Raw genomic sequence first — 15,190 nt, 5'->3', positions numbered from 1 at the left:
CCACCACTCCAGTCGAATACATGAGATGAAAGAAATTTTAGATGCAATAATAAAAGTTTGAGATTAAAAGGTTTGTTTTTTTTATGGTTTCAGGTTCGAGTCATGTGATTGTTCATATAATGACCACTGAAGATTTACATGATCATTAATTTTAGGACCTGTGGGATTAGTCGAGGTGCGCGCAAGCTGACCCGAACACCCACGTTAAACTAAATATATATATATATGAGATGAAAAAAGAAAAAAAAAAAAAGAAACTCCCTCTCACAGTTCCTTCCCACGCCATTCAATTGCCACTAACCAAGCACCCATCCCCATCCAGACATGAAAGGTCAGGAAGGGGCATCTCGCTCCCACTCAAAATAATTTATTATTTTTTCTCTTTATTTTTAATTTCTTTAGCATTTTATTTGGTTTTTCTTTAAGATTCTTAGTTTTATACTTTGCTTGGGTTAAGTTTTTTGAATTTATTAAGAATTGTAAAAATAATAATAAAATGATTTATACGGTTTTTATTTGCGTAAACAGGCAATGAAAAGACACCACTCCGATTCCATGTACGCAGACAATACTAGTCTACTGCTGGTATTATGAATTAAATAAAATACCAACAGCGAATCAAAAGACGCAAAAATTAATAATTGACTCTCTGTCCCTGGAGAGAGAGAGATGAGACGAGAGATATTTTCACATTAAGTACAGCCAGTCGTGCAATTATAAATTTAATAATAAAAATAATAATAATAACGAAGAAAGAAGCCTCCTCCTCCACCTCTCCTCCACCTCTCTCAGGTAAGAACTAAGAACACAGTACCATACCTAAAAACAAACTTAATAATTCATTGAACATCTATCACTTGGGCTGCTTGTCTCTGTCTATCTTCCTTTCCTCTCTTTTTTCAGCCATTAGAATCTCATCTTATCGACTTCAGTTTTTTACTTGTCGATTTGGTAATCGCGTGTGGTGTTTTCTTTCTTTGTTCGTTTGTTTTTATGTAGAAATGCAGGCGTTCTTTTTGTTAGGTTCTTAGATAAATTCTGTATACCTTTTACTCAGTGTGATTACTTAATTTTTATTTTTTTTTGCTCTTTATGAGGTAACGTTGATGAATTTAGATTTAGTTTGTGTTTGAATTTTGAATCTCCTTAGAGAAACTTCAACCTTACTTGCTCTTATGTTTTCAATGCATACCTGCTTCTTAGTATGATGGATGTTGATAAATTCCAATTTGCCTGGTGATTTCATCTGCTTCATCTTAATAATAATGAACTGTAATAGTAAAGTGGGGTGAGCGAATTTTGTTATCTTAATACTGCTTTCTAAGTTATTTTTCTGATTGTATCTCTTCATTTTGTCAGTTGTCCCTATTGTAGTTCATTTATGAAATGATTACTGATTTAGTTGATTGTGCTCGGTAAACTAGCCTGTATTATCCTCCCCCCGAAACTGAAACCCATTCATTATAAAAATGTATCTTTGACCGAATCTTTTTTTCTCTTCATTAATGGTATTATTTACTCTTGTTTTTAAAAGCTAATGAATGTTTTTACTAGGCTCGGTTGCAGATTATGGATAGTGGTCCAGGTCCGAGTTTGTATCCATTGCACCGCTGCAAAACAATTCATCTGGTTGGTATTGAATTTTTTGTTTCATAAATGATGTTACTGTGTCAATTATGGATATGAATCTGCTACATATATGGTCTGAATGAATGAAGGATGTCCAAGATTGCCTTCTTTCTTGGCTTTTGCTCTGAATTCAAGGTATTGTGGTCTTACAAAACCATGCATCCAGGTGAGACATGCTCAAGGATTGCATAATGTTGAGGGAGAAAAGAACTACAAAGCATACTTGAATCCTGAATATTTGGACGCCCCCCTCACTCAACTAGGTTGGCAACAGGTAACAAACCAAATATGAGAGGAAACTCATTCAATTCAGGCTCTTAAGCTAGCGCTGAACAGAATTTTGCACTATTAAGATATCTCATAAAAGAAGCTACCGCTTTTGTTATAGGTTGATAATTTGCGCAAGCATGTCCATGCATCTGGGCTCTCCAAGAGGGTTGAATTAGTTGTTACATCCCCATTGTTCAGGTACCGATTTTATGGATATATATCCAGCCGTTATAGTACAGATAGATAGCATTTCTTTTGTTGATAAATTTAATTCTTTCCTTGTTAAAATTGATCTTATATCAAGTTCTAGATTCATCAGGCTTCTAACTAGTAGCGAGAGACATAAAATTTTCATTTAAGCATCCAACTAAGTCTTCTGAAGAGAGAATATGTTCTCAATTCACTGCCTGTGTTTTTCTATGTTTTGCTTTAGATCTTTGGATGCTTTCTCATTCCCCTATTCTTCTTTCTGAAACATTCCATTAGTAAGTTTTGATCACTGTGACTTGCAGGACATTGCAAACAGCTGTTGGAGTTTTTGGAGGGGAGGGCTACACAGATGGGGCGAATCCACTGCCACTAATGGTGGCAAATGCTGGAAGCAGTGGTCGAGCAGCAATTTCAAGCCACAATTCTCCCCCATTCATTGCAGTAGAAGATTGTCGAGAACATTTTGTACGTCTAGTATACTATTTGCTTTTCTTGCAATAACATGTGCTTCTAATTGGACAAATTCCACATTTCTAAGTTCTGCAGGGAATCTGAAGAGAATAATTACTGCTTTCTTTGAGAAAAATTGGACATTGACCTTGATTCTTAACTTCTTTCACTTTTATGTATTACAAGAACTCTTTGAGCCCCTTTAAACTTAGTTCCACTTCTTAATGATTTTGTATTTCTCATGCAGAGGGAAACTAAAGCATAACAGTCTTACATGGTTCTCTTATGTGTCGTTTTGGTTGCAGGGTGTACATCCTTGTGACAAGAGACACAATGTCAGTGACTATCAATTTCTCTTTCCTGCAGTTGACTTTTCTCTGGCAAGTACTTGGATATCTAAGATAAAAGTGATACAAGTAGAAGTTAGAAATTCATTTGCTGTCCCTGTTATCGTCGGTGGTTATATTTGTTAAGGCTAAATTCTCGTTATTTCCTTGAATGTTAAACTAAATAACCATTTGATGTTCTTTTCAGATAGAAACAGATGAGGATCTACTGTGGAAGGCCGATGTGAGAGAGTCAACTGAAGAACTTGCTGCAAGGGGACTGAAGTTTCTTAACTGGTGAATACTGTCTCTCCATTGATAGGGCACAGTTTTTCTGTATATTCTGTTAGAATCGCGTAAATTTATCCATTCAAGACCCCATCTGGAAATTATGTATAAACTTTTTGTATCAGCTCAAACCTCATAGGCTCCTTGTGTTTTACCTGTGCTTCACCATCTAAGTGACTAGAATCCGGGGTTGCTTTTCATCAGACATTCCTCATTTTGCTTGATAGTATCTGTTATCACCATCTGTTCAATTTGCTGTCGTGCAATTTTGAGCTCCTAAATTTAGATATCAAAGCTTTGGTCTTGCAGTATAGCCTCTACAAAAATATTTAATTAAGAAACTCATGTGTTGCTATATCTTGAATTTGTTGTAAAGTTTTCTTACATGTTGCACCTTAGGCCTCAACCATTCACTTGGCAGGTTGTGGACTAGGAAAGAGAAGGAGATAGCAATTGTTACCCATAGCGGGTTTTTGGTTCATACATTGCGTGCATTTGGAAATGACTGCGTTCCATCAGTGAAGAAAGAAATGTGCACACGGTAAGCTGCCTGCTATTTTAGCTTTTGCATACAGATGGCATTCTTTAATTGCAAAATTCTTAGCTCGCTATGTGCACATGCCATTGGAGAAGTTGCAGTCACCTTTTAGCATTTTCCCATGACGTGGCTGCCCAAAATTTGAAGCTGCAACCACGTGGTTGCATGCTCAGGCTTCTACCACAGCACCAAGCAATGGCTGCTTTCCTGAACTTCTGGAGCGTTCTGTTATTTTTCTTGCATTATTACAACAATTTATTTTTCCATTTTTTTCCCGGCAGTCCTCCCAGTAGAAGTTATGGGTTACCTTTCCTTTCTGCTTGGATTTGAACTGAAAGGAATCGTGTATTTTTTGGCCTACGAAATTTGACTTGAGCCTTTACCTGCCCTATTGTTGCCTTAGTGCCTTATTCTCATGCTTTCCCAAGGCATCTTATGTTCTTGTCATGCATTCTATTGTACTAATATGACATGCACTGCATTTCAGGGTAGGGCACTTTCTTGCAGCATCTAATTGGATTGCACTTTGTGTCAAATTAATTCTCTTTTAATGCACAATACTTTCCTAACATAAGAAATTACTTCCTTTTCTTGCAGCTTTGCTAACTGTGAGCTTCGATCTATGGTCATTGTTGACAGAAGGTGAGCTGGTAATCTATAATAAAGTATAATGATGGTGTTATCTAGACAGCTTCTTACATGAGTTTGTATTCTTTCTCCAGCATGATTGGATCAGATGTTTCAACAACTAACTATCCTGGAAAGGTTCCTCCTGGGTCGGATCTCCCTAGTGATGATGCCGAGGAAGAAGCACCCAATTCAATTTAGGGGATGGACAGGTTGACATTGATTTGTGCATTGAAAATGAAATGTTTGCCGTTCTTGGAGAACTGTGGCCTCTTTACTCCAATGTTCGCTCCTTATACTGGTAACTGAGATGCATTCGCAGCCAGAGTCATGTTATTTGAAAGGCTAAATTATAAAATACCTTCTGAACTTGGGCGAAAAAATAAATACTACTCTGAACAAAAAATACCCTTGATTTTTCACCCTAAACAATATATTTTTTTAAACTTACCTATGAATTTAGGGTTTCATTGAGAAATTTATGAAAAAGCTTTTAAAAATCCTCCTAATCCCTCTCTTAAAACAAAAGGTTTTTTAAAAAACTAAATTCCATCCCCTCAGTCACTCAAATCAAAGGGAGCTTCTTAAGAAAAACAGGCCATTATTCGGGTATGATACTTTTCATAGAACAATGAATTGACAGGTTCCCCAACCAAATTTCGAGTTGTTATATCGAAAGGACCAAATCATCTCCTAACAAAAACAAATACCTAACCACACGTGCGACATGCCAGCCATATAAACTATTGGTACTCCAAGAACACCCATGGTACTGTGAAAGTGTGAAAACAATTTCATTGAAATTGAGTTATGCTGGCTTTAGCGGCACGCAGCGTTTTAAACCAGGACTTGTTAGCCTCGAATCGACATAAAATTTACAATGATTTGAATTTGAACTCCTCTAGTCGATTCTCATATCCCTTTTAAAAGAAAAATTACTTTAATCTATCTTGTCTGTGTATTTTGTTAATCATTCAAGTGCATGCTTAATGATAATTACTTTACTGCCTCCATTCTTTATATTTTAAACTACTCAAGTTCAACTTTAATATTTACGGCGTGATTGGAAGTCTCTTAATTAAATTTAATTGGAAGATCTTGATAAAATCTCATGTTTAAAGTTATTTTGAGTATTAAGAATTAAATTTCAAATAAAATTTAATATCTAAAAATAGTACAAAAATAAATCAAATGTTAACCCCTTCGATTTACAATTTCAAAGAGAAAATATTTGATGTTAAAATTAACTTTTTTAAAATATTTATCTACCAGTTATTTTATAAATCTTTGAAGAAATAGGATAGAGACAATAAAAATAATATAATAAATAAAATGAATTGAAATTTTTATTTCATCAAAACATATAAATTTACTTTATTTATCAATTAAAATTCCACTGCAGTGAAGTAAAGAAAGGATGAGTGCTAGTAGTAGGTATAGCTCAAATTTATAAATCTTGTTTCACCGCATAGATACACGAGCATTTCCTCTCTACTTGCACACATCAACCCACGTACGATTGCCCACGATCCTAATTCGGTCAATGTTTAGAGATGAACCTTAACCATTCAATGTCTGAAGAATAATGGATCAACAATAAAAACGTGGGGAGATCAAGAAAAAGACCTTTTCCTGTTGTCTTTACAAAGAAAAACATCTTGGGTGGCAATGGGCGAACCAATCGTTGCCATCGCAAAATCACAATTTTGCAGTTTGGTGTGTTTGGTATCATGGTTGCTGTTGTGGTTGTGGTTTTAAAAAAATTGTTTTATAAAAAGTATTTTTAGTTGAGGTTGGTTTGGAAAAATATATGTTTGGTTAAAACTGTGGTTAAAATTGAGGTTGAACAAAAAGTAGTTTAATGTGTTTGGTTAAAAAAATATTTTTCAAGTTGAGGTTATAAAATAATTAAAAAATATTTTTAATTTAAATATTGTAAATTTAACTACTATTATTACATCATGAAATAAATAATATTGATATCAAATATTTTTTTATTATTCCATTAAACTATATGCAATGTCATCACATACGAAATCTATCCAACAATAACTATATTTTTCATGGTTTCTTAAGCACGTAGCAACAAAAACTGAATTTTTTGTTACGTCATCAAGCGATCTCCTTCTAATTTTTTGAATAAAACACAATTAAAATAAAAATAAAAACTGAATTTTTTTTAACTGGGTCGGACTCGGCAAGAACATAATTAGAATTGCAATCAAATTCTACAAATGTTACGTCATCATGCGATATCCTTCTAATTTATGTAGTGTTATTAAATAATATTAAATACTAGTTTTTCGAGTAAAACTCAATTTTTTTAAAAATATTTTACAATTTCATTACATACAAAATTCATTCGATAAAAACTACAGTTTTCATGATTTTTTGAGCATGCAATAAAATTAGTTAAAATATTATCAGGAATAAAATTGAGATTACAGTACGAGTAAATTTAATTCACCTTAAACTAATTTTTAAAAAAAACAAAAAAAAATATTGTTCACGTTCACATGAATAGTGCGAGTAAAATCACTTAACTTTTCCTGGTTTTTCAAAAAAAAAAAAAACTAAACTTTTCCTGGTTTTTTGAAGAAAAAAAACTGATTTAAGTTTAAATGAACAGTGCGAGTGAATTTTAATTCACTCGCACTGTGCAGTGGAGCATGGCTCCACTGTTCACTGAACAGTGGAGCCATGCTCCACTGTTACAGCTTCCTGCCTCAGGAGAAGCAGCCAAATGCTGCTTCTTCAAAACCTGCGGTTTCATTTTAATTTGTAGTGGGTCTTATTAATAAAAAACATTTTTTTTTTTTATCAAATGATATTATGTGTGGTTGCGGGTGAACCTCACCCGCAACCACGTTATCAAACGGCGACTGAATATAGCTTTTTTATGACAGGAACAACAAGGTAAATGCATCAACGTGTGCTTGTGTTTCACATGTGCGGATCGCATCACATTACATGGCACCGCTGCTGGTCGGAAGCCGATTGGAATGCAGAATTTAACTCTTTTTTTTTTAAAGATTCCGAAAATTCAAGACCGAAGAAGATGAGATGCACGGAAATGCTAATCTCTCATTTTAGTGGCCCTTGAAAATGTGAAGTTCTTAAAAGAGTCTGAAATCTCTTGCAAGCCAAGCACAAAATCCTTGTTGTTGAAAAAAGAAGAGAAAGCACAAAAATCCTTGAAATCTTAGAATTCGACCTCGTTAGATCTTTGAATTTCTATGTAACAGATGACATCTTGCATCCCATAGTCCTGCTGTCTAAAAAGGATGAGAATTATTAGAATATTCCCAGGCAAGACTCGAGTAGGAGTAAATGAATCAATGGAGAACATGCATGGATACAACTCTGACTGGTCCTGTTTTCCTTGAGATATTATCGCCGAGAATACTGTATTTTAGACAGCCTACTTAACTACGATCAAGTTGGCAGTTATTCCTCCAAGAACCAAAGAATTTCCAAAGGAACCATCTCTTTAATTATTCGATATTTATTGGCTTGCTGGTGGATCATGTTCACCTTTTCTTTCCCATATAATTCTTGCCCTATTGCCGATTCTCGGTGAGTCTGTCTGCTTCGTTATTTTCTCATGACATTGCTTCAAAATTACATCGATTTAGATAAGCCTCTTCTTCTTCTTCTTCTTTTTAATTAATTGGAGATTTAAATATAGTAAATTGAATGTAAAAGAGGACAATCCTTAAGGAAAATAAATTAAACACCTTATTCGAGACACGTTGGGGTTGAAATTGTATTTCAAAAATGTGTATGGCTTAAAAAATTATTAAATTAATTTTTTTTTAGTATTTTTTGATATTTTTAATGTTTTAATGTTAAAAAATAAAAAAAATATTTTAATGTATTTTTTTTAAATATAATTTGTTTAATCTGATTTTTAATATATTCAAACCTTACTTCAGTGAGTGTTTAAGAGTGTTGTAATTTTTATTTTTAGATGTGTTTTGAAAATATGTATTATTTAAAAGAATATAAGATCAATACTTTTTAGTATTTTTTACAATTTTAAAGTATTCATATTAAAAAAAAATTTAATATATTTTTAAATAACTTTTTTTAAAAATCCTCATCACAATAAAAAAAACATAACCTTATCAAATACAGAAGTCGACGTGCCAAAAATACGTGAGCCCAGTGAATGTCATTTAAGCGGGAACAAACTGACCGTAAATTGGCCCTACATTTGATCAACAAAAATAAAATAAAATGGTATTTACATGGATTTGTATCAGGTGGAAGACTCCTGGGTGCATTTATTCGAGCATGTCCAACACCAGCTAGTGAACACGATCTCCATTTCTCTCCTTCTTGAGGTCTCAATTCAAATAAATTTAGATTTATGGATATATTAGTCGCATTAAAGTAAGTGCATCAGAAACTGCCCCACTCGGCATAGCACACAGCTTTCCTTCGGAAACATGGCACATTGGTTTTTTCCTTGGAGACAGAGGGGTGGGTGGCTACCGGCCGGCAAGGCGAGGGCGAGGACGACGTCGGGAGGTCTTTGTACATTTTAAAATAAAAAATGACTAATCGACCATTAATGGAAAGAAATAGGGCTGGCTTTTTTTTTTTTTTTTCCTGTCTTGATTTTAAAAAAATTTTAAAATTATTTTTAACATATATTTTAGCCTGTATATTTATATGTTTTAAAAGTATTTTTTAAAAAAATATTTTTTTTTAATTTTTTTTTATTTTAAATTAATATGTTTTTGATGTTTTTAAATTATTTTGATGCGTTGATATCAAAAATAATTTTTAAAAAATAAAAAAAATATTATTTTAATATATTTTTAAGTGATAAACATTTTAAAAAACAATTACAACCACATTCCCATACAAGTTAGCTTCTTTCAAAGCACACCATATACAATAAAATGGATTGTGTATTCGTGTCTAAAAAAATAATTATAGATAATAAACCACACTAAGAAGATTATATACAAAATTATCTGATAAGTAATTATTTCAAAAACATCAAATGAGTAGTGAAACATGAAAAAAAAAACTATCACGTTAGCTAGTTTAAATGATTTTTATTTTTTTATTTTTTGCATTACGATTTCTGCATCTATCTATCTATATTATATACTATAAGCAATTTGTTCACGGCATTGTTTCTAGAACTTCACAGTGTTATTTATTAACCATGATATCCTATCACCACCGTTAAATAATATCAAAGAGTTATACTCCATGCTCTCTGTGGACTGATGCATTTAATGTTTCCACGATAGTTTCAGTTTTTTTCTATTTTTTTAACCCAATGATTGGACTGTATAATGGGTTTATCGATAGTTTGTTTGTGTTTTCTAAAAAATTAAATTAAATTTTTATTTTTATTTTAAATTAATAATTTTTTAGTATTTTAAATCATTTTAATAAGTTAATATCAAAATTAAATTTTTTAAAATATAAAAATTATTATTTTAATATATTTTCAAATAATTTTTTTTAAAAAACCAATAACAATCAAACAATCACAATCCGAACGTGAATTTTCTATCTGACCAAGCTAGCCACTGGCAGTTAACGAGGCTCTCACAGGGATCGAAGCAGGTCAAACGATTCTTTTTGTTTGCTAACCCTTCATTACTGGAAGGAGAATCATGGTCAACTATTTCTTTTAATCTTCAAGTGATGATCTTAATCTGAACAGGCCACGTTCTCCGAGGAGTGGATCTCGTTGTCTCACTGCTAGTTCCAGTTAATAACACAAGTTTTCCGGCTGTTCTTCCTTATTCTTGACTTCTCTCCACGGTCAATATATATTATATTATATGCTGTGTCAGCTTTATATAGCCTCTCAGAATGGAAACCTAATTTATAATTAGAAGCATAGCAGAAAATCTACTTCTTACCTTCAGCTTTTAAATAGGATCGCCGTGTGATGGCTAAGCTGTCAAGAGGTATCTCACTCTAACCACTTTGCTGGGGTTAGGATGCTACTTGTATTGCACTCCCACCATGAAATATGACTAGGATTTCTCTGAATTGAGCGAATAACATTATAGTTTAATTTTCTTTCTAAATCTTAAAACAGGAAATTAAAAAAAAAAAAAAGAGAGTTAAAAAGTGGTGTTTTCTACTATATTACCTTATCGTACACTGGCGAACAGATTAACATAACTCTACAGTATATAATACACACTGAATCTTAAACCCTGAAATTTATGTTCGGTTGAATGAAAGAAATATAAATATAAAATATATTTTTTTAAAAAAATGGAATTAAAAAAACATATATTTTTTTCTCTACTGGAATAACCAAGGGGGCATCGAACCAGTATTGAATTGAAATATGTCCAATCAAATTTATTTTAAAATAAAAAAAGCGTGTCCTGTAAGAACCACTTAATTTGTCCTAAGAATACAATCGCTGCTAATGTGTTCACGTTGGCTGGAAAGGTTATTCCTTGACAAAAATCTCAATTGTTTCAAGAATACTGGAAAAGATGCACTTAAAAAAAGTCATCCAACAAAAAAAAATAAAAAAATAATTCTGTTACTCCTTTTGCTTTGGACGCGGGGCCACTGGTAACGCGAAAATCACGCTGCTTTTACATTTGCCCTTTCTTTACCGCAAACAAGCTCGAAAACAGGAGCTTTTTGCTTCTACTCCCCGTTATCCCATCATTGCCCATTACTGCGACTTAACATCAAAAGGACTAATCCGTCCTTTTATAAATAGGCGATTCCTTGTTAAGAACTTGTCTTATTTAAATGCGTGTTCAGTAATCCAATGCATTATATTTTTTTTAAAAAAATTCTTTAATTAAAAATTTATCATATATATATATATATATTTGATATAAAACATTTAAAAAACCAATTTTATATTTTCATAAAAAAACTTTAAAAATTAAATTTAAACACCCAAACAAAGACTACGGCGCCAGACCCCTCCAGTCAACACATCACTCTCTTATCTCCTCCTCCTTCACGTTCTCAATCAATGCTCACAGGGACCCACCACTCTGACCCTGAAAAGTCCATCTAGCCCTTATACTCAACTCTCCCTCCAGGACTTCATATCACCTTAATTCCCTCCCTCCCCAATTGCTACACCACCACCTGTCGCAAACAAACCACAAAAACACAACATAGCACGAGAAATCCATCAAACCACAATCCACTCTATCATTATTTCTCTATAAAAGATTTGTTCAGTCCGCACCTCTGATTCTCTCCCCTCCTCTCCTCCTCTAGTCTCATGGCTTGCTAATAACTCCTTAAGTACAAAATACCGCAACCCTCTGGTTTCTACCCAAACCCTCTTCTCTTACCAGGTCGTCTTCATGGATAACACCTATTCTTATAATTCATACCCAGATTCAGGCGACTCGTCGCCTAGATCTCGTGAAATCGATTTTGACAACCCGACACCATGGGAAGACCAATCACAACAACCTCAAAGCTACAAAGCAAAGTTCATGTGTAGTTATGGAGGCAAGATCCACCCACGTCCGCACGACAACCAGCTTGTTTACATGGGTGGAGAGACCAAAATCCTCGCTGCTGATCGAAACATCAAGTTCTCTGTCATGATAAGCAAACTCTCTGCGCTTTGTGGTGACACCGACGTGGCCTTCAAGTACCAGCTCCCAGGTGAAGATCTTGACGCTTTAATATCTGTCACTAATGATGATGATCTTGAACACATGATGCATGAGTATGATCGTCTCTATCGTGCCACTGCTAAGCCCGCCCGCATGAGGCTGTTTCTTTTCCCGGTTAACCCGTCACCTGCAAGTTTTGGCTCCGATGGTGGCAGATCGGATCGGGAGCGCTTTGTTGAGGCTTTGAATTCGGTTCCGAGTCAGGTTGTTGAAGCAGCCAAAACTGCAGCGAATAACGTTGATTTCTTATTCGGGTTAGATAAAGGAGCCCCGCCGCCGCCGCCTGTGAAAGTGCCGGATTTGCCTGAAATCCATGCTGGGTCGGGTCATGATGATCGGGTTATTGGGTCGGATCCTTTGAGTTTGCAGGCCCAGTTGCAGAGAATGCAAATTAGAGAACCTGAGCAGCAAGTTGGGTATAATAGAAAAAACAGCGATGAAAATCTGGTCGGTGGTTATGCTGCTGCTGGCGGTGATTATTACATGCAAAAATTGCCTGAAAGAGCACCTCCTGCGAATTTGCCTGTGACAATGCCACAACAGGTGACCGCTTCACCAGGTTATTGGTCCGAGAAACAGGCTGCCGGAGGCGGGTTTCCGGCAGGGATGACCGTGACCACCTCACCGGGTCAAATGGAGCAACCCGTTTATGTGATACAGGGTCCAGGTCCAGGGACTGTTTATCATGCACCTCCCGTAATGCGACAGGTTACCGGACAAACCGGTCAGGGCTATTACATGCAAAGAATGGGTGGTCCAGGTCACGGACCCGATGTTTACCGAGAGCAGCCGGTATATAATATGGTCCCACAACATCAACAGCCCCCACCACCAATGGGTCAAATGGGAGTTGTGAGGCCTAGTGGGCCGGGGGTAGCCATGCAGGATGCCGGATACGCACAGATGGCTTATGATAGACAGGTTTACTATGCTGCGGCGGGTGGTGTGGTTCACCAGCAACAACAGCAACAACTGCAACCACCACTACAGTATCAAGGGGTTGGTGGTGGTGTAGCAGTAAGTGGTGAAATGAGACATGGTGGTGGTGGCGGGCCATTGGGTCCAGAAGCTAAGGTTGTTACAGCAAAGGTTCCACAGGCTTCTGTGTGATTATGGGTAAATTAAAAATGTTAAATCATGATTACATATAATATTTATATTATAAGATATTATAGATATGTCCTTCCGATTACAGTAAATGTTGTTTTTTCATGTCAAGATAAATGTTGGGGTTTTGTACACTGGTGGTGGAAATGAAATGAGTTTATTATCGCTATATCACTAGTAGCTTGTTTGACCCTTGTTAATTGTGGTTTTTTCCCCTGATTGGTTGCCCTTAATGCTATTATCTTGTGATTGGTTAGATTTGTTTAGTTATCTGGTGTAGACCAATTTGAGTTAGTATGGATCTACCAGTTCGATTTTGATCCAGCAACGTTATCTGAACATCTCTTAATATCTTCTTACAAATCTAGTTTTCTCGGTGCAAGTCTAGTTCAGGTTATAGCAAGTTTGGTGTCACTCTCACTTGTTTGAAGCTCTGCCAGCTTTTTCAACGAGATGCCAGTGGTCCTTGCGGACTTTTCTTCCTCCTGTGCTTCTGCAATCTCAACTTGGCTATAAAAGCTATATATATATATATATATATATTATAATTTTTCGTGGTTCTGATTTATGTGTTGACAATAAGGGCAGTGACAGTGGGTTTCGATAGCTTTCTTGATCCCTCTAATATCATCTTGTTACCGGCCCCAGATAATTATTCTTTTTACTAAATCTGCTATTTACCTCCTTTTCCTAGAGATTCCCCTCTCTTTCTTATTATGCTTCCAGAATTCTTTCGCCTGTAGAAAGTCATTGCCCCTTTTCTCTAAAAGCAATCCGATCCTTTCGTCTTAGTTTTATGATGGAACTTTGAATTCGGCCTGAAAAACTCTCTTACGTAGGTGGTAAATTTGGGATGGGTGGTCGATGATATCATAATCTTGACATTTGCTTCGCGGGAGAGAGCAGTTGTAGGCATTATTGACAGGCCAATAATGTCAAGAGTTAAAAAAAAGTCTTTATTGAGCGGCTTCAATAATGCTTAGAGATTTAAGCCTCTACTGGCTATCCTCGAGGGGAAACTGAACAAGTTTCAAAACCTGCACTCTATAGGAAATTGACACCTAGTCGTCTTTTGTCACTGCTGTCACTATTATTATTGGATTTTCGAAACAAATGAATTTCTTACACCTAATCACAAGAATGGAAAGGAAAATGTATGGGGTTGCTGTATCTTTGGTCGATTAGCTACCAGCCTAGTATAATTATATTGTGGTCCATTTGCAAAGAGCTTTACTCTGGATTGATCTTGACATTATTAATTAAAATTTCCTTTGATTATGATAACTTGTTCATTCACATGGATGATAAAGCGTGTGGATATTGAATTCCATGTCTGTCTTCATTCTATTATCCCAATGGAACAATGGGAACCTGGTTCATCAAGAACAAAAAAAGTGGGGGCTGAAGCTTTGAATTGATAATTGCAGATTAATATAGAAAATGAGATCGTAGGATCTTTCATTATCAACAGAGGATACAAAATTCGCATGGATCCAATTTCTGCTCGAAATCGAAAGATCATCTGCTGTTTGCAAGATATCTGTCCTTTTATTTCACAAGGATTCCAATCTCTTAACCTTCAGGTTTTGTCCCCCTTCAAAAAAATCATAGGTTTGATAAATTATCTAGTCCTGACATGACATGTCATTTTCCTCGCGTACCATTGGCACTGTATGTTGGTTGACAGACGCAGAGGGGCAGCCAGGTGTTTTTGTTCTCATCCAAAGAGATTCAGATTTAAAATACAAAAATAATGATAGAAATAGTAGTAAGAGAAAGGACGCATAATATTTATTTATTCATTGCAGTTGGGAAATTCCACAGACAAGGGTGCAGTTTTTTCCGAGTGATAATCAAAACCCACAGAATGATGACCCCCCATCACCACCCCACCCTTGTTGTTTCTTTGAATTGAAGTGTAAGAGAAGGCAGAGTCTTTATCCAACACTAATATTTTATCTCATATATTTCCCTAGAAACTCCATCACCAGCTTCCCACTCTAATGGTGGTCTGGTCGCTATCTGGTGACCTTCTCTTGAGATGGCGTGGCGCCAGTTTATGTGGGGATTGTTCTTGTTCGACTTTGACTGCA

The 15,190-nt window shown here is 35.3% G+C and overlaps 2 protein-coding genes across 5 annotated transcripts; both read left to right on the top strand.

The window, feature by feature from the left end:
• Positions 1–658: 658 nt before the first annotated feature.
• Positions 659–4,725, top strand: LOC7469678 (phosphoglycerate mutase-like protein 1). 4 transcript variants are annotated; one of them, XM_006379080.3, is made up of 10 exons: positions 659–792; positions 1,555–1,629; positions 1,796–1,903; positions 2,018–2,097; positions 2,412–2,574; positions 2,865–2,939; positions 3,094–3,182; positions 3,595–3,714; positions 4,309–4,353; positions 4,434–4,725. In XM_006379080.3, exons 2-10 carry the CDS (start codon positions 1,570–1,572, stop codon positions 4,537–4,539), a joined length of 846 nt encoding a protein of 281 aa, XP_006379142.2. In that variant the 5' UTR covers positions 659–792; positions 1,555–1,569; the 3' UTR covers positions 4,540–4,725. The 4 variants fall into 4 exon arrangements, with proteins under 4 accessions (XP_006379142.2, XP_006379143.2, XP_024463886.2 ...); XM_006379081.3 differs by having other exon boundaries at positions 699–792; positions 1,567–1,629; XM_024608118.2 differs by lacking the exon at positions 659–792 and adding an exon at positions 826–951.
• A 6,708-nt stretch (positions 4,726–11,433) lies between these two features.
• On the top strand, positions 11,434–13,266 carry LOC7478772 (uncharacterized). Its single transcript, XM_024608850.2, has one exon. It carries the CDS (start codon positions 11,670–11,672, stop codon positions 13,098–13,100), a length of 1,431 nt encoding a protein of 476 aa, XP_024464618.2. The 5' UTR covers positions 11,434–11,669; the 3' UTR covers positions 13,101–13,266.
• The last annotated feature ends 1,924 nt before the right edge of the window (positions 13,267–15,190 follow it).

The sequence above is a fragment of the Populus trichocarpa genome, chromosome 9, assembly GCF_000002775.5.
Source record: "Populus trichocarpa isolate Nisqually-1 chromosome 9, P.trichocarpa_v4.1, whole genome shotgun sequence".
Taxonomy (NCBI): Eukaryota; Viridiplantae; Streptophyta; class Magnoliopsida; order Malpighiales; family Salicaceae; genus Populus; species Populus trichocarpa.
This window is presented reverse-complemented; position numbering and strand designations above follow the sequence as displayed.